The sequence below is a fragment of the Mytilus edulis genome, chromosome 3 (assembly GCF_963676685.1).
Source record: "Mytilus edulis chromosome 3, xbMytEdul2.2, whole genome shotgun sequence".
Classification (NCBI taxonomy): domain Eukaryota; kingdom Metazoa; phylum Mollusca; class Bivalvia; order Mytilida; family Mytilidae; genus Mytilus; species Mytilus edulis.
In genome coordinates this window covers 61,142,037-61,168,853 of record NC_092346.1, presented here as the reverse complement: position 1 = coordinate 61,168,853, position 26,817 = coordinate 61,142,037, and the positions used below count along the sequence as shown (strand labels likewise).

Sequence of the window (26,817 nt, the reverse complement as noted above, 5' to 3'; positions counted from 1 at the left end):
ACACAACAGTCAACACTGTGTTATAATCTTAATCACTATGAAAATAAATAAATATGGAAAAAAGAAGCACAAAAAGGCATATAAATGAAAGAATACAAAAAATTACAACCACACAATAAAAGAATGACGGGATTATCATTAATAGAACATAGGTTACATAGATAACTTTGAAGATAGATTTATCATCAGGTGTTGATTTGGTAAACATCATCATTACATAATGCGTAATGTGTTTTACATACTTGTATCTTGTCATAGAAGAGAGGCGAGTGATACCGTAGAGATAACCAATCTCATAAGTCGAAAACATACTGTCAGTGCCTTGTTAAAAGAACGAAAACGACCAAGAGACCAACACATTAACAGTATACAAACCACAACATACAACATAAAAAAAAATAAAAACTGACCAATACGAACCCCATTAAAAAAAGTCACAGGCATATTCTGTCATTTTTTTTTCGATTTTTGTTACTCTTTACCTTCGTATTCGATTTTGCCTTCGCATTATTTGATTCGAGCGCTACTACACTATGCGTCTGACGTAACAAATCATTAACCAGGTATATCTTTAATGAGTTTTTTACACGTAGATTCAAAATGGTATTATACAAAAACTGATTATCAACTAGCTACTACTGTTTAGACATTATAAAAACAACACGATTGCTGTCTCACATAACAAACGAATGAACAAAGTGGTTTGTGTAAATGATTAACCAGGTTCATCAGAGATTCTTAAGCCATGTAAATTAAATTTTAGTTATTGAAAACACATTTTGTTCTGAAGGAATATAAAGAGATTTTTTCTAACGAGTTTCTGAGTATCGGGGTTAACGAAACATGGTTTTGTAAAGAAATGTACAGTCATTTTAATAAGGTCTTAGTTAATCGACGTATTATTTAAGAAATTTGAAAGATTTAAAAGCACAAACTATTTCTAACCGTCACAGATGAGCACTATATTTATTTAAACGTCCAAATGTTTTGATTTGAGCACTGCGAATGAGTCTGGTGTAGACAAAATTCGCGTCAAGCAAAACAAAATGCATATGACATAATGATTGTTGATGTTTTTTGGTAAATATTGAGACATGTTTTTGATTAAGATCTGAATTGGAAAGTAAACATTTAAGAATTGAATGCTTCTTTATGTAACTTCATTGGGGTGTAAAAGCGTTGACCGAATATATTTTGTATGAAGGGCGGAAGCGCTTCATTCTAAAAATGTGCGCACGGTCAACGCTTTTACAACCCAATGAAGTTACAAAAAGAAGCATTCAATACTTATAATTACATTTTTTAGCTAGGATCATGAAAACACGAATTTTAACAATTTTTTTTATCTAATTCACCTGTGCACTTTATTGTCGGACCTCGTGTTATCGTGAATGATAAGTTTTATTGTGTAATGCAATTGCTTTAGGAATAACACGTGATGTCACCGGCAGTTAGCCAATCAGAATAAGGTATCATAATGAATCATACATCTAATGTAATTATTTGGTTGTATGTTTCACCTGCTGTTATGTTCTTTTATTCTACTAAAAAAAATACCTGTACCAAGTCAGGAATATGGCAGTTGTTATCCATTCATTTGATGTGTTTGAGCTTTTGATTTTGCAAATAGTTTCTGGACTTTCCATTTTTTATTTTTCAGTATTTTTGTGATTTTCCTTTACATATACTAGAGAAAAAAATACATGTGTATATTCAAAATAGTTTATCTTTTAATATTTTAAATGCTAGTTTTAATATCGAACACATAAAAGCTCCTTAGGAAAAGTTTTGATCCCAAATTATTATTATGTTATTTTGTTAATAAATTTATAGTTTGTTATGAAGTTAGCACTTGGTCTGTTGAAAAGTTTCGCAGTTTTACATTAGCGAAACTATTAAGCAAATAGGTAGCACAAGATTCAAGCATCTGATAGAGTATGGAAAATCCGACGAATTAGTTATAAGACAAATTTGTAATATGTTTTTTTCGAATTCAAAAGACTGACATGTATTTTCATACCTTGTCCTTTTAACATGTTATTTTTATTAATATCCTTTAATATATAACACATATTCTTCTATATCAATACCAGCTCATTTACGCTATTTGGTTCATTTTTGTTTTGTTTACAAGTGTAAAGTTTCGAATTGATAATTGCATCAACACTAACCCTCTTGTGTAGGTTTTTCTATTAGAAGTTCTTTAAACCCTGTCCTTGTATCATGTTCTCTGCTAAACGATGCTCCAGAACACTCACCAACCATAATTTCTGCGGTAGTATACACAATCAAATTACCCATCACATGGCCACCGAATACGTTACCGTCTTTGTCACTTAGGCTTGCGTGCAGATGGCCGCCTGCAGAAAGCGTCCCAACCAAAGAAACGATTTCAAAGTTACCTTTATATTCCTTTACCTGTAACATATTAGATCAAGTTTAAATCATAAGCAAGTTGTAAAACATAAGAAATGAGTTTTTCAGTCCGAAAATTATATAACAAACTCTTCGAGAGAAATCGTTCTAAATGTAACAAATAAGTTTTAAAAAAATGGTTATATACATATTTCAAAACTAAACTGTTTGATAATTCGTTTAAAAAAAAACATTTCTATTTTCATAAATCTAAAGTGGGCACTCTAAGTGATTAATGACGTATTCGGGAAAGACATTATAAGTAGCACTTGTGATATTACGTAATTTAAACAGGTATATACCGTCTTGCTATCTGACATCCGTAGAGATGCATGTGTAACACTGCCCACACAAGTCATTATAAATGCTGCATTCAATTTATTCTTATTCACAAAGCTGACAAGTGATTCTTTAATATCCTGTCCAGGCTGAAGTCTCAAAGGATAGCAAGTAACAGGACATGGTACACACTGAAATTTTCAATTTATTATGTGTGATTATCTGTCTACTCTTGGTATTAGTCATTTGATCCTTACGTTATTGCCTTCGGCAGTTGTAAGTATCCCAAGTTATAAACATACAGTTGAAAACAAATGGACATACAATCGTAAAAAGAAAAAAATAACAAAAAACGGGAATTCCAAGGAAAATTCAAATGGCAAAATCGAAAGCTCAAACACATCAAACGAATGGAAAACATTTTTTTTATATTCCTAACTTTACACAGGCATTTTCTTATGTAGAAGATGGTGAAAGCTGTTTAAAAATTTTGATATCGCAATTTCATTAGGGACTTTCCTTTTTTTCCTCGGAGTTCAGTTATGTTATGATCTTACTTTTTTTTATATATAGCAAGCTTGATCTCTCACATATATGACAGTCGTATAAAACTGTAAAAACAATGTGTGAACAAAACAAACAGTCATAATCGGTAACAAATCATACATATGGGTACAGTATTCGAATATTATCTGCATGGTTATACTACTAGTATGTAAAAAAGGTGAAATTTTATCAAGCATTTTTGTCTTATGCTAGAATGTAGCAACCCTCGTCCATCTTGTTTTTAATTAGTGAAATGATTTGTGATAAAAATCAGATGTTACCATTGTTTTTATTTAATCACAATGAATAGACATTTTGTGAGTTTGAGGCGCTTTTCTGTTTGTTTAATGGAACTCTCAAAGCAACAAATTTGAAAGGCCAGGATATATCAATAAACCTAAAACCGTGAGATGTTAAATGACCAAGAAGGGATAAAACAAAGAGTACCAATATTTAAATGCAATTGGCGGTTTTATTTTCAAGCTTACAAAAGCTTTCCTAATTTTATAAATGCTTGTTTTTGAAACTAAAACATTACATATACCTGAGTTGGATTATATACTAATAACCATGGATTTCTTTTGATTTTCTAAGTTCAGTATATATACTTATAAATAATGTGTTCAAACAGATTTTTTTAAAACTATTTTACTTTATTGTACCCGATAACCTTATCTTTATTCGACAACATATCACGGTATTAGGGGTTCTCAGTGCGCTTAAACTTCGTGCTTTGTTTTGTCTTTTTTACTTTTTCAATTCGGGTGTCATAGATGAGTCTTTTGTAGACGATACACGCATTTGGCGTAAACAAATTAAAATCGTGGTATATAAAATCTATTTATTTATTAGCTAGTTAATAGTAAAATCACAAAAAAAGAAAAAATCCGAGGAAAATTCAAACCGGAAAGTCCCTAACCAAATGGCAAAATCAAAATTTCAAACACATCAAACGAATGGACAACAACTGTCATATTCCTGACTTATAAAGAAAACGGTGGAATAAAACTGGTATTGTTGCTAGTTAAACCTCTCACTTGTATGACAGTCGCATAAAATTCCATTATATTGACAATGCTGTGTGAACATAACAAACAGACATAATTTCTCGCTGCATTGAAGACCTGTTGGTGACCTTCTGCTGTTGTCTGTTCTATGCATGGTCGGGTTGTTGTCTCTTTGACACATTCCCCATTTCCATTTTAAATTTTATAATAAGTAAAAATGTCAAAAAAGGGGTACAGCAGTCAAAATTTTGTTATTATCTTACTCACCATAAAATAATAATATGTAAACAAACATCTATTTTTCATAATTGTCATACCCCTGGTTCATCGACTTTCTACTCTGACACTGGCGACGTTTTACGAAGTCAGAGTAGTTGATGCATGCTTTGAATACCGAATAACTGTTTGAAATGTGTATCCCTGGCTACTAAGGTGGGAAGAAATTAATAATTTCAAAATTAAAATCGTCTCGTTTTTCATATATTCTGGTTCTGAGATGACTGTGTATGTCGAATCGAGGTATAAGTCTAAAAATGAGATAGGCGTGTCTGTTTTTTTTTTGTTTTTTTTTTTAATTCTTTGCGATATCAACTTAAAAAACTTGCTTCATAAAAAAGAATGGCCAACGTAGATACAAGTATCTTGTCTTAGGGAGGGATAAATCATACTTTGTAAAGAATCACTCTGATTCAAACAAAAAATTCTCTGAAACCGATATTATCAAAATGCTTGATTTCTTGATTGGCAACATATTTGTAACGTTCGGAGGACGTGTTTTTCAACAGACTGTCGGCATCCCAATGGGAACAAACTGTGCCCCTCTACTTGCCGACTTTTTTCTTTATTATTATGAGGCTGACTTCATGCAGGAACTTCTTAGGAAGAAAGATAAGAAGTTAGCAATATCCTTTAACTCTACTTTCCGCTATATAGATGACGTTCTTTCACTAAACAATTCAAAATTTGGTGACTATGTGGAACGCAGCTATCCCATCGAATTGGAGATAAAGGATACTACAGATACAGTTAAGTCGGCTTCATATCTTGAATTACATCTAGAAATTGACAATGAGGGTCGGTTGAAAACAAAACTTTACGACAAAAGAGATGATTTCAGCTTTCCAATTGTGAACTCGCCATTTCTAAGTAGCAACATTCCAGCAGCACCTGCATACGGGGTATATATCTCCCAATTGATACGATATTCCCGTGCTTGCATTTCCTATCATGATTTTTTTGATAGAGGGTTACTGCTCACAAGGAAGCTATTAAACCAAGAGTTCCAAATGGTGAAGTTGAAATCATCCCTTCGTAAATTTTACGGACGCCATCACGAGTTGGTTGACCGTTATGGAATAACCGTTTCACAAATGATATCGGATATGTTCCTTACGTCGTAACTACAATCCCCTTCCCTTTCATGAATGTGACCTACCGAATTAGACTATTTACCGGATTTGTAATCACATAAGCAACACGACGGGTGCCACATTTGGAGCAGGATCTGCTTACCCTTCCGGAGCACCTGAGATCACCCCTAGTTTTTGGTGGGGTTCGTGTTGTTTATTCTTTAGTTTTCTATGTTGTGTCATGTGTACTATTGTTTTTCTGTTTGTCTTTTTCATTTTTAGCCATGGCGTTGTCAGTTTGTTTTAGATTTATGAGTTTGACTGTCCCTTTGGTATCTTTCGTCCCTCTTTTAAAAAGCATCACTAAACTCTGTGTAAATTGTATATTACGCTCGCATTGGAATGACAGGAATTTGTAAAAATAATGAAGCTTTGTCGCCTGTTTGAAAACTTTTTTTCTTTCTCAAGCTTATCCCAACCTAGTACTGTCATTTTACGTACCTTGAGTTTTATTTCAGTTTATTTTTTTTCAACAGTTTTACTAAAATTGGGTCCTTACAGCAAGTGATCTCAAGTAGACTGTAGAGAATCGTTAACAGCAAACAAAAGTAACAAATAAATTTCATCACAATCCTTTTGAAATTAAAAGCATTATGCCAGGAAAACATTCTTTGTCTGGTGAAGCTTTTCTCTTTCTCCTTGAGATTCAGTGTGGCATACATTCGATTACAGATGTTGAAACATCTATTATTCGACTTATTATGTGTAATTTATCATACATCCAGCTGATCCATAACTTGGAGGAAATTTTTACGTGATGTTTTCAATTTTTCAAACTGTCAACTTTCTATTTCTGCAGTATCATATCATCTCCCAATCACACGAAAGTTATATATCTTAATTAAAACGTTACAATCGTAATTGCATGTTCCAACTAAACGGGATCCATTATTAAACAGGGTTGTGGTTTTATTTCAAAAACTGCTCATCAACTTTTCAAAGAACGACTGAATTCGACAATCCCCAATTATTTGGTTACTTTTACGAATTGGCTCATCGAATCGATGTGTATATGACTCAACACACCAGCGACATGTTTTCGGGGTATTAGATTACTTTATACCAGTATAGTCGTCTGAAAGTTTACTGTTTGTTACATTTTGACTGTATATTCGCATGGCGGATGCTGCATGGATAGCAGGAAACGTTAAAATCTGTTGACGTACTCTGTCGTATGGCATTTAAAAGAGGGACGAAAGATACTAAAGGGACAGTCAAACTCATAAATCTAAAACAAACTGACAACGCCATGGCTAAAAATGAAAAGGACAAACAAACAACAGCACACACGACACAACATAGAAAACTAAAGAATAAACAACACGAACCCCACCAAAAAACTAGGGGTGATCTCAGGTGCTCCGGAAGGGTAAGCAGATCCTGCTCAACATGTGGCACCCGTCGTGTTGCTTATGTGATAACAAATCCGGTAAATAGTCTAATTCGGTAGGTCACATTCATGAAAGGGAAGGGGGTTGTAGTTACGACGTAAGGAACATATCCGATATCATTTGTGAAACGGTTATTCCATAACGGTCAACCAACTCGTGATGGCGTCCGTAAAATTTACGAAGGGATGATTTCAAATTCACCATTTGGAACTCTTGGTTTAATAGCTTCCTTGTGAGCAGCAACCCTCTATCAAGAAAATCATGATAGGAAATGCAAGCACGGGAATATCGTATCAGTTGGGAGATATATACCCCGTATGCAGGTGCTGCTGGAATGTTGCTACTTAGAAATGGAAAGTTCACAATTGGAAAGCTGAAATCATCTCTTTTGTCGTAAAGTTTTGTTTTCAACCGACCCTCATTGTCAATTTCTAGATGTAAGTCAAGATATGAGGCCGACTTAACTGTATCTGTAGTATCCTTTATCTCTAGCTCGATTGGATAGATGCGTTCCACATAGTCACCAAATTTTGAATTATTTAGTGAAAGAACATCATCTATGTAGCGAAAAGTAGAGTTAAAGGATATTGCTAACTTCTTATCGTTCTTCCTAAGAAGTTCCTGCAAGAAGTCAGCCTCATAATAATAAAGAAACAAGTCGGCAAGTAGAGGGGCACAGTTTGTTCCCATTGGAATGCCGACAGTCTGTTGAAAAACACGTCCTCCTAACGTAACAAATATGTTGTCAATCAAGAAATCAAGCATCTTGATAATATCAGTTTCAGAGAATTTTTTGTTCGAATCAGAGTGATCCTTTACAAAGTAGGATTTATCCCTCCCTAAGGCAAGATACTTGTATCTACGTTGGCCATTCTTTCTTACGAAGCAAAGCAATACCAACTCTTTCAATTTGTCTTTTAGTTTGGAATGTGGAATGTGGAATACTAGTGTAAAGAGTAGAAAAGTCAAATGTTTTAATACTGTTACACGATGAAAGAGAGTTAGATTGTATGTACTCTAAAAGATCTTTGGAATTTTTAAGTATCCACATCTGATTCACGCCCCCTCTAGAATAGGCAGTTTCACAATAACTTTGAAGTCCGTCTTTGATAGCTGATAAAATAGATTTTAATAATTTCGAAAGAGGTTTCGTGGAGCACTTGGAAGACCCAGCAATATACCGTTGTTTGTAAGGACACTTATGTAGTTTAGGTATCCAATATAGTGATGGCAGATCCAGTTCTTCATCTTTGGTTGAAATTCCAAAGGAACACAGAACAGACCTATGATTATCCAGGATTTCCTCTTTGGTAAGTGTCGTTAGGGTATATGTTGAGTTTCCAAGTGAATTGTAAATACCTAATTCGTTTATCAAGCAGTTAATGTAATGAGTTTTACACACAAAAACGATGTTGTTTGGGGCTTTATCTGCGGGAACAACAACATATTTGTCATGGAGGTAGGATAGGTGCTTTGCAACATTTGGGTCTTTAAGGATTGACGTAGTATGGGCATTGATAGACCCATTCAGTTTCTTAATTCTGATTTGTATCAACGACCTCACTGCCTTAATCCATTCGGAAAGAGTGTCTACGTCTTCCTTCTCGCGCTTAACCCATTGTCTGGCATAATCCTCAACTGAGTCCATCAAAATTTTAAGTTTAAACATCGGCAAACTACTGTTACCTAAATTTACAAAAACTGGTGTGATTGATAATCAGAGTGAAATGTAAAAGGAATTACCTATGAAGCAAACACCACAATAAAATAATCTGGTTTCCAAAATATATCTGTGTTTATGGTCTTGCACAGTCAACCATCAATCGCAGTTGTTTGTATTTCATAAAGAGGCATTATAAGAATTTACTGGTTTGGTTTTCTAATCATTTGACACATGTGTAATGATTTACAACATCCTACAACATCTTGTTTAAGTTTTAGTAAAATAGAAATAATAAGTTTTTCTGATAATTGTTTCCTGATTTCCTCCTAATTATCGCCCATTGGTGCTTCTTCATTGCATTAACTTTGTGTGTGTATGTATTTTGTTAGTATAACAAATGGCAAAATCAAAACCTCAAACGCATCAAACGAATGGACATATTCCTAACTTGGTACATGCATTTTCTTATGTACAAAATGGTGGATTAAACCTGTTTTTTTCATAATTAAATTTCCATAACGCATATTTACTATGCGCGTGTGTCAACCAGTAAACAAAAACTATCGTGCAAAAAGTAAAAACAGATGTTTGCAACAAGAAAATCACACACACATACCCGGAAATTGTATGTTGTGGGGGTTAATCGGGTGGGACTTTCAGGTAGTTAGTTCCAGTCAACAATTGTTCTGGGGATGAAGCTGTATTTATACGCATCCGTTGAATTACTGACTCTGGAAAACCTGTCTCTGTGGTATTGTCTGGTTGTTACAGTTGGTCTCTTGATGAAATCTGGAATGATGACTGATAAATCTCCATGTAGGGTGTTATACAAAAGTGTGGGCTTGACTCCTTTTCTGCGTGGTGCTATGGTTGTCCAGCCAAGTGTTTGAAGGATGTTGGTAACAGTTACTGGTTACCGAGGATAAGTTGTTACAAATCGGACAGCTCTTCATTGCACCATCTCGATTTGGGTAATATGGCACTTTTATATGGGTTCCAAACTGGGATTCGTACTCTTCTCATGGTGAGGTCAAACTAATGTTTTGTATGCGCTCTAGTTAATATCTCGTGGACATTTGTTTAAGTTTCTTCTTAAAAATCCAAGTGCACTGTTATCTTTTGGTGTTGCTTTGGAAATACGATGTTCCAAATTCATATCCTCTGACAGTTCTAAACCGAGGTATGGGTAGTGCTAAACAGTTCCAGGTAATGTCCTCAACATATGGTAGTTTTAAACAACAGGGTTGCGTTTTCTGGTCACCCTAAGGATAAACAATTTTGCTTGATGAAATGTCATCTGTCAGCGTCTTGTCCATTCTACGAGTTTCGTAAGGTCTGCTGTTGGCATGTCCCCGATTTATGGACGCTTCCGAAGTACAAGAGGGAGTCGTCAGCAAACAGGAGTTGACTGGTACATGATGATATAGAATCGTCTATTTTGTTGATGTACAGCAGGAAACATAGGGCTCAAGGACCCTCCCCTGTGTTACACCGAAACGTACTGCTTTCAGCTCACTCATTTTACCATCTACATGCACTCACTCCTTGATTTAGTTTGATAAGCCAGGCGCTTATCCAGCTGCGAACATGATCTTCTAGGATACCGTAGAAACTCGTTTTCTGTAAAAGCCGCTGGTGTGGGACTGTATCTGCCTTTTATAATCTAGGACAAGAATATTGATTTTTGTTTCTCATATCTAAAGATCGTTCGACTCATTCTATGTTTCACCAAGTTTCACCAGTTCTTCTTCTTCTTCCATATAAGAGTTGGGTTCCTTGAATGAAACGTTTAAACTCTGCGGGACTACGCATGGTGGCATTACATATCTAGTCCCCTAAGGCTATATACAGTATTTACAATAAAATCAGGTTGTTACGGTTAAAATTATGTACAATCGTCCAGTCTGGTATTAATGTGTTGTCTGTAGCCCTGAGCGGAAATCTTCAACTGATCCCGCTTCAGCAACCCTGGCAGGTAATGTATTCCATTACATGATTGTTCTTGGAAAGAAGGAGTTCCTGTAGACATCACTGGTGACCCTTTGTTGGTAAAACTTGTGTCCTCCACGAGTTCTACTGTCGCCACCTTTGAGGTAAGTACTCTTGTTGATGTCTATCAGCTCATTCTGGATACGATAGAGCATGCATAGCCTGTTGTCACGGCGTCTCGTCTGTAATGTGTCCCATTTTAGATCTTCGAACATGGTAGTGACGCACCCTGGTGTGCGTGATGTGTAGTCATTATAGACGAATCTAGCAGCTTGGGTTTCACTGTCACAGGAACGATGATTTCTTAAACCGTGTTCAACTTGGTAGTCTTTCTTGAAGATAGGTTGGGTTTCACTGTCACATGAACGATGATTTCTTAAACCGTGTTCAACTTGGTAGTCTTTCTTGAAGATAGGTGTGATGCTATCTAGCTTCCAGTCTGATGGTAAGTTGTCCCAGTTTCAAAGTCTGTCGAGAGCGAGGTCAAAAGTCCACCTATACACACAGGCGGTCATCTGCACATGCCTGTAATTGCACTTCCACTAGTATATAGGCTTCTTCATCAGCAGAATTCGTTATTTTCTATCAAATTGCCTTGGAGAACGGTGTAATGTATTTTAAGACAAGAAAGATACAAAATACAAGATACAAGATATTTTATAACCAATCATGGTGCCCAATATTTGAGCTATACAATCAAATGAATTACAAAATAAAGCACAGTAACCGATTAGGGAGCTACCATTTGATTTTTATGGGGGGGGGGGGGGGGGGGGGGGGGGGGGGGCTAGGATGAAAAATTTTGTCCTGCATTTTTTTTTAGCTGTAATCTCTGTCCTGCCTTTTTATTTTTCACTCTGTTTGGTCCTGCTTTTTTTTTTTTTTAGTTTATCCTGACTTTTTTTACCTAAATTGTCGTCCTGACTTTTTTTTTTTTTGGCAATTGTCTCATCCTGCCTTTTTTTTTTTACTCAAAACTCCTGTCCTGCCTATTTTTTTCAAATTTCATCCTAGCCCCCCCCCCCCCCCCTCCATAAAAATCAAATGGTAGCTCCCTTAGAATGATTTTAAGTACATTTAACAAAAAAACGTAAACACATTTAAACAATGTAAAATAATAGTAAATAAAGACATACCGGTATCACTGGATCCATTTTTTCTGAGCGCACAGACACGTGTATTCAAAATAACTTAACACCAAAAATACACTAATTATAAAATCATTTTTGTTGGTGGTTAGTTATAATCAATTTACAAATAGTGTGAAAGATAAGTTGATTATTTAAATAAAAAAAATGATTATATTTAAGGTTAAAGAAGTATTTTCGATGACATTGATGCCAATTGTATTTGCGAAGCGTTTTGTTCGTTTCCTTTTTCGCTAAATAATTGAAGATCTTTCTTGTTTTTTGTTTCTTATACTGCAATTTGTGGAACATGCACTACCTTTTCTTTCGGAACATTTCTACAGTTATTAAAAGGTTAGAAAATTTTAGAGGGAAAATGGCAACCAACGAAAGTGGCCAGTCTTCTGCTCGAAAAGAAGAAACACAAGATGAAGATTCAGCTATTTCAATGCTTGAAGTTTTGCAGGAGCAAGAAGAATTAGAAGCAGATGCAAACGCTGTATTGGGAGATAGCGATGCTGTCAACTGCACTTACGTAATGGTGCGTAGTTTACTCTGACACTGACAGTGAGTCAGTTGGTTATGTCTGATGATCTCTGCCAAATTATTTACATTAAGATTATCATTCAATGTGTCTCGAAAAGGGGTGAGTGGGGTACTATTTTTTGAAATGAAAATGTCTGAAAATAGAGGTAGAAAAAAGAAGGGGGAGGGAACATACACATTTGTCAGTTTGCTGTACATGTACGACTTTCTAATATGAGGCATTTGTTATGTGAGAAAGAGGACGAAGTCTGTATCAATTACTTTTTTAAATTCTCACATATTTTAATGTAAAAAAGAACACGAAATACTGTATTGTTTCCGATGTTGGTCCTATTTTACTCAAAAACTCCTGATAAAAGAGACTGGAAGAAAGAAAGAAAGATTTCTGCACATATGCAGAAAAATTAAAAAGTTAGAAAAAAAAGTTAACGATTTTGAGTTCATTAGTACGTTGGAAATTATATATTTTTTTATTTCATTTATATTTTTATTGATTTTTCTACTGTAATACTAATAGGGGACTTCATCCCCTTACAATTTCTTCTATTCTATTCTCACAAACTGACTTGATCATAATGACTTCGTTAAAGTGTTTGACAAAGTCTCCCATCGTCGCCTTATTTACAAGCTCAGCTTCTATGGTATTCAAAATAACAAACTAAATTGGATTCAGGCATTTCTACATGACAGAACACAAACAGTCGCCATCGATGGCATTTCTTCAAATAGACTATGTAAAAAAAAAATCCCTACCTATCTACCCTGGGTTTTTTTCAGCATGTGACAGTAAACACACATACTTTTTTGTTTGGCCTTAGACTTTTTGCAGATGACAGCATAAGGCCACACTTAAAAATATTTTGGTTTGCCCAAACCCTACCCAAAGGTTGAGACAGTGGGTAGGTAGGTAGGCATTTTCTTTTTAAAAAAAAAAAAAGAAATTGAAGTATCAGATGTTTATTAGTCTTCATGCCTATTTGATTAAAAAAAAAAACTTCTTCAAATCAGGACAATAAAAGAATTTGAGTAGGCAGCTTTTTTCTGGGTAGGTAGCGTTTGGGCAAACACACCTATTATTTATTATTGCCTAATTTACAGGGAAATAAAAACACAATATGATTGTCATAAACCATAACTTTATCTAGACTCAGCAGCACATTGGAGTTAGATTGGCTCATGGCATTTCACCCTGATAAATGTACCAACCTTACTATCTCACAAAAGAAAAATAACTACCATGTCAAAACACCATTCTGAAAAACACCATGAATATACACAATTATAAACAGTATTGATATCGATATCTCATTAAATATGGGTGATCATACTACTACATGTACTATATTTGTCAATTTTATACATCCTTTCAAAAAATATCTGACAAATAAGAGTGATTTTTTTTCAAATTGTGACAACACAAAGTTGCAATTTTCCAATCTCGTTCAGCATTTTTGTAGGAGTTTAATTAATTGCTGTTGAATATGATTACATATTATATTTTTCATTTATGATTACAGATTGGATGCCAGTTGGTCCCCCTGACACATACACAATACCAAACTGTTTTTAATAAAGCATATTTTATTTTTTTTATAATTTATTTTTTTCTTCATGAATTTACAAGTATCAACATATATTTATCTTGTGGCACAATAAGCAAGCAAGTGAAATAAATAAGCATAATAAGCATTCTCTGAACTAACACTTAGAAATCTATGGATTAAGTATAGTAATACATGTAACATTTTCATTCATATAGTAATAGTAGTGCAAAAAATATATGAGCATACATATGGTATGGTATAACAGTATACAAATAATTTCAAATGCTCATATACATACATGTTTATATTTAATTAATGACCTTAGCCCAGGGGTTCCAGTACAAGTTGTGTTCTTCCACACTTAAGTATTTTGAAGAAATATGTTTCTCTAAAATCAAGTTTTCTTTTATGTAATTTTGAAGGCCTTTTATATTAGGTTTTATATCTTGCATCTTACATCTGTAAATAAAGTACTTCGTCAGTAAGATAACTTTATTTTTAATAAAATTCAGTTTATAATTTTCATAAAGGCCAAAAATGACAATTTTCAAATTAAGTGGAATTTCAATAAGAACCTTATCGAAAATCCATGAATTTAGATTGTGCCAAATGTCGGCTACAATACAATGTATGACAACCCCAAAGTAAATGTTCTATAGTTTCAGGCTCTTCCTTGCAGAATGTACACAAATTACAATTTATATTTTGGGTGGAGGTAAATAATTGAATCCATTTAGATTTTGACCTAAATAATCTTCTAACCCAAGTAAGTTTTAACCCTTGTATAAAATTTCTCAAATTAATCATTTTTAGGCCCCCTCGGAAGTATTCCTGACATAGACGATCCCCTTTTATCTTGTCAGGCTTATCATCCCAAATGAATGAATAAATTTTACTATTAAGTTGACTTATCATATTATCATCTGGACCTGGGATGGACAGGAACAGATGATTAAATTTTGATATAATTAATGACTTTATAATTGTTATTTTACCAAACGGGGTAAGTGACTGTTTTGACCATTTTTGTAATATTTTTTCTATTTCTTGTATTCGAGGAGCATAATTTAGATTTAACATTCTATCTAAATCAACACAGAAAGTGATACCCAATAATTTGAAGGTACTGAAACCCCATTTCAGTCCCCACTTTACACATATTTTGTCTTGGCTATGTTTTTTACTACCTATCCATATAACGTTTGTTTTGTCTAAGTTAATTTTCAGTCCTGATATCTCAGCATAGAATTGTAATATACGGAGAGATGCATCCAGCGAGGAAGGCGACCCATCTAAAATAAGTGATGTGTCATCTGCATATTGAGACAAGATATACTCTGAATCGTCTATCGTAATACCCTTTATCTCATCACTATCTCTTACTAAAATGCCTAATATTTCAGCACATAGCAAGAAAAGGTAAGGAGATAAAGGATCACCCTGTCTACAGCCTCTCTCCACACGGAAAAAGTCTGACAGACAGCAGTTCTGGGTGACAGTAGATGTAATATCATTATAAAATGTTTTTATCCAATTCATAATAGAGTCTCCAAAATTAAAATACTTCAGTGTTTCAAAAAGAAAGGCCCATGATATAGAGTCAAAGGCCTTTTCGAAATCAATGAGTAATAATATACCAGGGATATCATTTTCTTCTGTAAATTGTAAAATATCATATATAAGTCTACAGTTCTCCCCAATAAATCTACCCGGGATAAAGCCTGTTTGATCAGAATCAATAATTCTGTTTAGAACTGACTTTATCCTCTCAGCGATACAACTAGAAGCTAGTTTGTATGTTGAATTCAAAAGTGTAATTGGACGCCAATTTTTTAAGAACTGTTTTGACTTGCCTTCTTTAGGAATACATGTGATAACTCCCTGCCTCTGTGTGACAGACATTTCCCCTATCTGATATGAATAATTTATTGACCGCAAAACAAACTTTCCAATGTCTATCCAAAATACTTTGAAAAATTCTGCAGTAAAACCATCTGACCCAGGACTTTTATTATTTTTCATCCTTTTCAAAGCTTGTGTTAATTCAGCAAAAGAAATGTTACCTTCTAATGAATCTTTTTCGATATCATTTAATTTAGATGTCAAAGATGGTAATTCTTTTGATAGGTTTACTTTTTTAAGGCATCCTTGTCTTTTGTAAAGTTTCTCATAAAATATTTTTGATTGTTTTAAGATTTCTTTTTGATTTTCTACTACAGTATTTTCATCAGTTACTAATTTTTTAATAGTTTTATTGACAAAGTTTTGTGTTTCTAAATTGCAAAAGAAATTTGTTGGTCTCTCTCCTTCTTCAATCCATTGGGTTCTTGATCTAACATATTGACCTTTGACCTTGTTCTGTCTCAGAATTCTAAGTTGACATTTTTTGGCTTCTATTTCATCAAGAGTGTCCTCTGTACTTACCTCATTTTCTAAATTTTGTATCTCCTCAGTCAATTGGATTTCCTGTTTAGTCCTTTCTCTTTTTATAAATGTTGAATAAGAAATAGTCTTACCTCTAATCTCAAGGAGAAGGGTCTCCAACAATAATTGATCATTAATTGAAAAATCAATTTCTAAATTATCAATACTATGTAAAGCATCCCCTCTATGGACTGGCATTTTATATTGCTCAACTGTGTTAGTAATTTGTTGTTTTATTAGTTTTACATATTCAGGATCTTGAAGGAGAGAATTATTAAACTTCCAGAGGCCTCTACCTTTTATAAATTCATTTATAAAGCATATTTTAGCTCCCTGTTTGATGATTTCTTCGAGCATGATCATTAGCGCTTGAATTCCTAATTATAATGATCTATTTTTGAAAAATTTGATTTTAGTTATGTTATATTCTAGGGCTATGTTCCAAGACAAGCTTTGTATGCCTGTATGACATGTAACACAAGTGAACCATCTGGAATTTGTCTAGCCTGTAGCTATGAATGTCATGATGGCCATGACTTAATAGAACTATATACTAAAAGGTATGTCTTTTAAAACTCCTTTTTTTTTCTAGAAATTACATTTTTTCATACATGTATTAACAGCGAAATCAGCATCACTGCATTTAACTTGGCTAAAATATATTTGTTTGTGTCCTTAATCTTAATAGTTGTTATACGATGCAGTCCGGTAACTCCGCCCACCTAAGTCTCTGATTGTGTATATTTCATCTTTATTATAAAATAATTGCATAAAATTTTATTTAAATCTATTCACTGAAAACTGAATGTTATGTATATATAATCTGATTTTCGCAAAGAGACATCTGAAATGATTTGAAAATCAATCAGACAAATGGGTCACCTGTATTTTTCTTGGAAGTGCGGTTGTCCGGTAAGTCCGCCCATGCCTAGTAAACATGTATGGAGGACCGGTTTACTAGATATTAAGGAGCAAGAACGTAAGGAAATGATGTTTTATCAATGGACCACTAAGATAGGAACTATAGACGAACAAATTATAAAAAAATCAAGTCATTAGAATAAATGAATTGGTGAAAAAGAAGAATAAACCAAAAATGTAAAAAAAAATATTTTTATTTGATCAGAAAATAAAAAAAAGTAAAAAATATGATAATAAAAAAGATAAGAATGATAATATTATTCTCATCATTCAGTTTTCTCAAATGCAGTTAAAGACAGTTAAAGACACCCTCATCCTTGTCTTTGGGTTAAAAATTTTAATAAATAACCCAAAATTTTATTTCAGAGTCAATATATGTTTTATTTCTATTCTTTAGAATCTAAAATAAATCCCCAAAAGAACAGAAAGCTTGTGTCAAACTTTCACACACATATTTCTTAATGCTACAGGATCTTATAAGAATTTATTAATTTTTGTTATTTTGGCTTTCCATAGTTTTTAAAATTGAATTATCTCCCTTTGATTTAGACATGACGCAAACAAAGGTTTTCTTCAAAGTTAAAATTACATAGCAGACGAAATTTAGGCACATCGAAGTAAAATGCGGAATTATCGGATGGGCAGAGTTAACGGACGGGCGAAATTACCAGACACGACTGTACATGTAGATGCACTGACCTGCATTTAAGAGGGTTTGCTTATTTTTATGCTTTATTCATATTGAAAGCATGTACATTGATTATTTAAATTCAAATCCCTGTCTGATATGGCACTTTGCTGAAAATATGTAAAATCAGATGTACTTCAAAGTTCGAACTTAATACTCATATACAGAATTTTATTCATATTTATACTTTTAAAAACAAGTACCAATACAAAAACACATAAATTGTGTAGAGAATGCAATACATTTGGTAAATACATTTGTTTGTTTTATGTAACTCTTTGATTCATTTTTACGTTTTAATAGGAATTTCAAATGTGACTGTGGGAATGGTAAATTTAAAGACCAGACATGTCAGTTGTATGAGGTGAGTCATATCAGGCAATAAACTTGCCGGCGAAATGACAATTTAAGTCGCCATGGATTTTGAAAATCGCTAAAACTCGCTGGCTGACTTACTTCATGGCGAAGTCAAATCGCTATCAAAATCGTCTGTTTGAGTTATCATTTTATGATGATTTTCATCCAATGATGTTGCGTAATCACTCAGCTGATTTTTATGCCCCACCTACGATAGTAGAGGGGCATTATGTTTTCTGGTCTGTGCGTTCGTTCGTCCGTCCGTTCGTTAGTTCGTCCGTCTGTCCCGCTTCAGGTTAAAGTTTTTGGTCGAGGTAGTTTTTAATGAAGTTGAAGTCCAATTGACTTCAAACTTGGTACACATGTTCCCTATGATATGATCTTTCTAATTTTAATGCCAAATTAGAGATTTTACCCCAATTTCACGGTCCACTGAACATAGAAAATGATAGTGCGAGTGGGGCATTCGTGTACTGAGGACACATTCTTGTTATTTATTAAGAGACGATCAATTTAACTATTCGGTAGGTCAAGAGTGGGGATGAATGGAAGATTTTTCACAATCTTTGATCAAAAATTGAAATATAAAAGGTAGAAAGACAGCTCATCACAGCTGGTAATCTACACACACAGAACAATTGGTCAATTAAAACCATGAGAGGATTTTCTGGTTGTGCTTAAGTAGAGCAATTGTTAATTTTGAAATAGTATTAACAGACCTACAAGTTCAAATTTAATTTTTTTTCGGCCAATGGGCATGAATGTCGTTGATAGACGTTTGAACTTGTAGATCTGTTTATAGCATTGGTGTTTAATGTACAATGAAACTTAGGTTTAACTTTATAAAGATCACACCATTAATAAAGACTATACATTGTTTATATGTATATTATTCTAAATACAGATACACTATTTAATACCTTGTAATCTCAGTTTCTTTTTTTGTTACAGAGAAAATCTGAGTACAATGTAGATAACAGATACAACCATAACTTTAGAGGGATTTACTGTGTATGTGACAGACCATACCCTGATCCAGATGATGATGTGAGAAATCTAAATCTATAGAAGAAATAGTATTTCAAGTCCCAATTAATTTGCATTTATTATTTTTCTATGATTTGGCATTGCAGTATAATATACAGTAATTACCAAAAGCTTGTTCTAGTAATGGCATATGTTACAGGTATATTCAGTTTAAGAGCCTGTGAAAGTGAAATTAAGATACCATACATAAGTCTGACATGCTGAGTTCTGAGCTTTCAATGGCTCGATGAAAAGGTAACAGTTTGCAAGAAGACATTTTATACAACTGCCATACTTACATTATGCAAAAATCTGAAGACTGAGCTGACCCGTCTTTGCTTATATTCTAAATACTTTAATAACAAAAATGCAGCAATTACCAAGTTATGAAATAATGTGAAAAAGAAATTAAATTGATACTGCATTGCTGACTGATGCAAATATTTTTGCTTGTAGGTCGAGGATGAAATGATTCAGTGTATAATGTGTGAAGACTGGTACCATGGAAGGGTGAGTGAAGATCATTTTTCATATATGCCAATCTATTTTGATTAATTGTCAGTAAAAGTTTTCTGTATGTCATAAAAGGAGATTTGGTATGATTGCCAATGAGATAAAGCATCTAGCAAAGACAGAGATGTGACAGCAAGCATCAAACTCCAAAATTTACAGCAAGCTATATAAAAGGCCTGGAGATACCAAACTCCAAACAAAAAAAAACAAAAGAGAAAACAGATAGCCCTATTTATTTTGAAATTTATAAAGAAAAACAAGCATGGCAGACAGCAACCATGGACAATCATTGAACCGCAGGTTCCAAAGGCTTTCTGATTTCCTTAACATTAAAGTTTTAACTATAAAAGTTTAAAAGTTTTAAAAGATTCTAACACTATTATTATTACAATTTATAATTTTATTTTCTAGCATCTTGGTTTTGATGAATTACCTGAAAACAATGTTAGAACGGAGATGGTTTGTAGGGGATGTATGTCAAAACATGATTTTCTCTGGGCATACAGAATACAGAGTTTAGGTGGGTTTCTTCATGTACTGAATTGTTTTTTTCGAACAGCAAAATAAATCATGTGCATACAAATCCTTCTTTAGAACCAAACTTGAATTTAGTTGCAGATGATGGGATCCAAATACAACACAACAGTTGTACATAAATAAGGCCGTTAGTTTTCTTGTTTGAATTGTTTTACATTGTCTTATCGGGGCCTATTATAGCTCACTATGCGGTATGGCCTTTGCTCATTGTTGAAGGCCGTACGGTGACCTATAGTTGTTAATGTCTGTGTTATTTTGGTCTTTTGTGGATAGTTGTCTCATTGACAATCATACCACATCTTCTTTTTTTTTGAAGATTTTTGAAATAGTATTACAGGTGTGCTAGCCAAATATACATGCAACAACTACAATGACACTAGTCAAAGTCAAACAAAATTTAAATGGCCAACACTACGAGAGCACTGTCTCTAAATCAGACTCTTCATGTTTAACAAAGTTGTACACATACAAAATATTGCATTTATTTCAATAGACACTAGAACAAGAAAAACGCACAACCACACTTTTCAGCAAGTCTCTACTACAAAAGAAAGTTTCTTATGGTCATTTTTATGCCCCTGCCTTAATGGAGGGGGCATTAAGTGTTACCCTTGTCCATCTGTATGTACATATGTATGTCCCAAAGGAGGTTTCTGTTCCCTTACTTTAGTTTGCCTCAAACAAATTAAAGGAAACTTATACACAATGGTTATTACAACAAAACACACGGATCAAGTTTGAATTTTGGTAACGTCACTTTAAGATTTTTAGAGTTATGACTCTTTCTGTTTCCGTTCTCTAACTTTAGATTGCTTTAAAGTAAATTTATGAAATTTATACATGATGCTTATTACCACAAAATACAGATCAAGTTTGAATTTTGGTGATTTGACTTTAACCATTCTAGAGTTATGCCCCTTTAACAAATGGAAAAATTGCATAATTTTTTTTTTTGTTTCCATTCTCTAACTTTTGTTTGCCTTAACCAAATGTTATGAAACTTATACACAATGCTAGTTATGGCTAAAATCAGATCAAGTACAAATTTGGGTATTGTCACACTTACTGTTCTTCATTTATGTCCCTTTATAACTTTATATGATATGCAAGTAGAGGCATAATCTGTGTCCAATGGACACATTTCCCATTTACTTCCTCATACAATAGTTTAATGGAACATGCTTTCACAAGGTGTTATAGCATGTCCAACAATCAAATCCTTCAGAGAACAGTTAACACAATCTAACTATAAATATCAATGTATATAGTTTTGAATTACTTAAATTCTGGATCATGTACATGAATATGGTCACATCAAAGTAGTTTCTCAAAATTTAAATGATTACTGTTTTGCACCTTTTTATACCCCATTTATAGTCATTATGTCCTCAGTCTGTTCATTCGTCAGTCCATCCGTCCGTCCTGCTTCAGGTTAAAGTTTTTGAATTTTTAGTTGAGGTAGTTTGATGAAATTGAAGTCCAATCAACTTGAAACTTAGTACACATGTTCCCTATTATATGATCTTTCTAATTTTAATTCCAAATGAGAGATTTTCACCCATTTTCATGGTCCACGGAACATAGAAAATGATAGTGCGAATGGGGCATCCATGTACTGGGGAAACATTCTTGATTTTATATATTTTTAATTTACATTCCCTATGTATGCAAACAGTATTTAATCTTTAATGTAACGTAGTTGTAAATGTATGCATTTATTTTTGCAGTTGTTGCTCAAGGGTTTAAAAAGTCAGTTATGATAAATGCTATTCTAATCATGTTACATTTTTTGGCTATACTCTCCCTCTATTATCTTGGTTAGATTGCTGAAAAGTTTTAAATACATTGAAACTCGCATTAAAAATTAGTCCAAAATTGATTATTTTAGAAACACAGAAACTGACGTCAGGAGAAACTTCAGACAGTATAGATGTTGCAAGTGGAGGGAATGGCAATGGAAAGGCTTCTAAAGCAACTGGAGGAAAACATTCACCAGCTAAAAGAAAGAAAGTTGAACAAGTTAGTGTTGAAGGTTTCTTACATAATGTTTGATGCAGGTGAAAAAAGTAATTAGGACCAATTTCAACAAAACCTCCACCCAACAACACACAGTAACAAAAAATATCTGAATATGACAATTAAATTAGGTTCACATCAACTTTAAACATAGTACTTGTGAACATTATGCTTCAGACTTAAAAAATATATATATAGGACTCTGAGGTGCGATGGGGATGCTGAAGTGCGATGGTCTACGCCGAAGTGTGATGGTCCATTTGCTGATGTGCCATGGTCGGTCAAACCCATGATGGCGAGTTTAAAATTATACAGATTATTTTGAGAAGTAAACTGAACAAGAAAATTCGATAGCGTGAGTTAGAGCATGGTGTTCATTGAACATTTATTCTTTTATTTAATATTGATCCTAGACAACTTTTATTACTTTTTTTTGTAAAAGTGAGTATTGATATCTTGCTGCATAGTGTACTTATTACATTTTATAATTATTTAGGTTGACAATGCATCATCTCCAAGAAAATCTTGCCATTTGAAGGAGTTACAGAAGAGAAAAATCTCACATAAAGATACAGCTGCATTCTTTGCTGATGGCTGGAGATCAAAACTTTGTACATGTACAGATTGTAAGGTATACACAAATTTTGAAATTATCAATTTCATTTGAAAAATCATTTTTGATTGTTTTATGTAGTGATACCAACTGTGCACAGGTTTACTGGTCAGTCCAGGTTGTTAAAAACAACCCAGTTAGTTATGTAGTGATATTTCTCCAGTGGGTTTTAATCCTGAAAACGTCTTTGTATAAATGTAAAAATGTAAGAATTGAATTTTATCATAGGAATTCTTTTCTTCTTCAGAATGTATATTGTGATCAAGGAATAGAATTTTTGAGTGACGAGAGTGATACTGTACATGCTTATGAAGTAAGAGGAAAAGAGAAATCCACACCTACATCCCAGTATGATAAAGGTCTTCAGGCATTGTCTAACATGAATAGACTACAACAAGTGGAAGTTTTACATGGTCAGTATTGTAATAGGGTAAAAGTTTAAGATTTTATTGCCTTTTTTAATTAAATTCAACTCATGTTAAAAAAACATGTCAAATTTTGCATGTCTTAATTAGTTGAATTGTGATGTTGGGTTTGCTGTTTCAACGATATTAAGCCCACATGATGGATGCATCTTCATTTAAAATCATATGAAGCCTCAAATTAAAAATAAATGATGCATATGTTTTTTATAACTAAATTAATTGCTAGCTTCCAGGAAGCACTTCGCCGAAATATTTTCAATATGCATGTGACCTAAGCATGACCCTTTTTCGTAAAAACCCAGTGGTCGCAATACACATGGATAAGTCATTGAAATAAACTATTATCTGATTGTACATGTTATACTCGTGCTCAATTTCCATACTTCTTTGTTGATGGTTTACTTTAAGGTGACAATCGGTAAACTACAGCTTCAAAACAAGGCAATTAATTAGCTGCCATATTTGTTAAATCATAACAGACAGAGACAAAAAAGTTGACTGTTATACGATATTTTTGCGTTAGAAATTATTAAATCGTGCACAAGAGCTTAAGTTTAAGATATATACATGTATGGGTTTAAGAATTGGATAAACATTTTTTTCACCAGTCACTCGTTTCATATGACTGTAATCATAATTGTTGGTATAATTGCAGATCAAAATAGATTTAAAAAAAAGGTGTCTAATGTATGTGTAAATGGTATACAATATTTGGTGTACGAAATAATTGTAAGCTAAAGGTTAACATTTCTGTCAGGCAGGTTTCATCTGACCTTGACCTCATTTGCATGGATCATTGATTGTTACTGTTAAAGTTATGTATTTAATATATATTCAATGGTGATAAGTAAAGCAGGTGATACATTTCAGAATGTGCACTCCTGTTGAGTATTTGAGCTAAAATTAAACTTTGAACTTGGACCTGCATGTCCTTGTTATTGTGCTTCTTATCATTTGAATGTTATTTGTAGGTTATAATGATCTGAAGAGTGAACTGAATGATTACTTGAAAAAATTTGCAGAAAATAAAAAGGTAAGATAAATCATTTAGCTGACTGAACCATGGCATATAGTGATGCAGCAGCATTAGCTAACTTCTCAAAAGCTTTATATTTTAGAAGGTGGAAGACCTGGATGCTTCATACTTTGTATATAGATATCCAATGTCCTTGACCTCATTTTCATGTTCAGTGACTACTTAAAAAAAAAGTTAAGATTTTTTGTAATGTTAAATTCTCTCTTATTATAAGTAATAGAATAACAATATTTGGTATGTGTGTACCTTGCAAGGTCCTCATGTCCGTCAGACAGTTTTCACTTGACCTCAACCTCATTTCATGGATCAGTGAACAAGGTTGAGTTTTGGTTGTATAAACCATATCTCAGATACTATAAGCAATAGACATAGTATATTTGGTATATGGAAGGACTGTAAGGTGTACATGTCCAACTGCCAGGTGTCGACTGACCTTGACCTCATTTTCATGGTTCAGTAGTTATAAATAGAAAAATTGTTTTGGTCTGTTTTTCTTATACTGTATGCAATAGGTCTACTATATTTGTTGCATGGAATGATTGTAAGGTGTACATGTCTAGCTGGTAGTTGTCATTGGACCTTGACCTCATTTTCATGGTTCCGTGGTTATAGATAAAAAAAATATTTTGGTCTGTTTTTCTTATATTGTATGCAATAGGTCTACTATATTTGGTGTATGGAATGATTGTAAGGTGTACATGTACATGTCTAGCTGGTAGTTGTCATCTGACCTTAACCTCATTTTCATGGTTCTGTGGTCAAAGTTAAGTTTTTGAGATTTTGTCTATTTTTCTACTACTACATGTATATGCAATAGGTCAACTATATTTGATGTGTGGAAATATTTTATGATCTATATGTCAGTTGCACAGGTTTTATTTGACCTTGACCTCATGTTCACGGTTCATTGCTAAGTGTTTAATATTTGTGTTTTGGTCTGTTTTTCTTAATTTATAAGCAAAAGGTCAACTATAATTGTTGTAAAGAAAAATTGTTAGCTGTACATATGTGTCTGGCATGGTTCATCTGACCATGACCTCATTTTCATGATTCATTGGTCAATGTTTAGTTTTCTTGGTTAATGTTAAGTTTATGTGACAGTTTTGATAAAGGTTTATATTTAGGACTATCAACATAATATCAATGATAAGCGAAGAAGGCGAGACAATTCAGCCTGTGCACTCTTGTTAAATTAGTTATGTCCCTTTAAATATTGTAACCTTTCAAAATCAAGGAAACAAGAGTTATCTGCAGATGCTAAGTTTGTAGTGTGTCTTAATTATTTTTGTTATCAGCAAGATTTCAGGGTTTCCCGTAGCAAACAGGGACTTGACCATGTTATCAAACTAAAACTTTATAGAATAACTTTATACCAATACTTACCATGTGTAGTTGTGAATTTACTATTTTATTTCTTTCATAGAATGATTTTTAGAGTTAGTGATAATAAAATATGAACTTGACAAGGTCTAATTTGGAAATTGCATCATAACATGTGTAGTGATAAATGTTTAAAATGTTGTTCAGTTTTATAAATTTTGAAGAATTGATGTCTTAAGTTACATATATAAAATTATAGGGAGGGGGAATTTTTTTTTTTGCTGTTTAAAACCAAATTCTTATTTCACTTTAATCAAAGGTTCAAATGTGTCAATTACCATTCATAATATATCTTTTAAGGTTGTTCGTGAAGAAGATATTAGAGAATTTTTCAGTACATTGGAAGCAAGGAAGAGGCAAAGAAAATCCAGTGATGAAGGAATGAGTTACTTCTGTAAATGATGGGAGACAGCCATTTATTGTTGTCAGATCATTGGTTACAAATGTTTTAAAATTGGAATTGAACTGTTTTAATATTTCTTATTATTAAATGTTATTAAATGTTATTAATTTTATTGTTAAACATATGTTTTAAAATATTGAATGACTGTTGCTGTTGTACAGCATATGTTTTAAAGCTTAACTCGTGATTCTTATTCAGCTCATTTTTCTTAAGGACCAAAAAACATCTACTGCTGTCGCTGTCGCAGTATATGACATTTATGTATAGTTAGTAGCTGCTTAAAAGGAGCAAGTTGAAGTACTAAATTGTTGTCTTGTCATGAATAAGGCAATAAACTTTGTTTCATTGTACACAGTCAGAATGTTAATAAGGTTGTGATTCAAGATAACAGTGAATGGTGGCCTATTTTTTAAATAAAATTATTATTTGCAAATAATTTGTGAAAATAAAGCATTCGTTCATTAACATATTGGTATTATTATCTGTTCTCCTTTAAGACCAACTGGCCCTTGTCCACATGGGCCATATGAGCCATCACTTTTACCATCAATACACCTGTCCC

General features: G+C 33.3%; 2 protein-coding genes across 2 annotated transcripts; one reads left to right on the top strand and one right to left on the bottom strand.

Annotated features, from left to right (window-relative positions):
- Positions 1-2,027: 2,027 nt before the first annotated feature.
- On the bottom strand, positions 2,028-11,956 carry LOC139517010 (bifunctional protein GlmU-like). The gene is made up of 3 exons (XM_071307549.1): positions 11,836-11,956; positions 2,718-2,885; positions 2,028-2,418 (listed from the first exon to the last, which is right to left on the bottom strand). Exons 1-3 carry the CDS (start codon positions 11,851-11,853, stop codon positions 2,167-2,169), a joined length of 438 nt encoding a protein of 145 aa, XP_071163650.1. The 5' UTR covers positions 11,854-11,956; the 3' UTR covers positions 2,028-2,166.
- Positions 11,957-12,155: 199 nt separating this feature from the next.
- LOC139517006 (putative E3 ubiquitin-protein ligase UBR7) lies at positions 12,156-26,720 on the top strand. Its single transcript, XM_071307543.1, has 11 exons — positions 12,156-12,367; positions 16,773-16,900; positions 18,253-18,313; positions 19,258-19,353; positions 19,789-19,842; positions 20,257-20,365; positions 22,271-22,401; positions 22,895-23,029; positions 23,259-23,424; positions 24,408-24,469; positions 26,153-26,720. Exons 1-11 carry the CDS (start codon positions 12,203-12,205, stop codon positions 26,252-26,254), a joined length of 1,209 nt encoding a protein of 402 aa, XP_071163644.1. The 5' UTR covers positions 12,156-12,202; the 3' UTR covers positions 26,255-26,720.
- Positions 26,721-26,817: the final 97 nt, after the last annotated feature.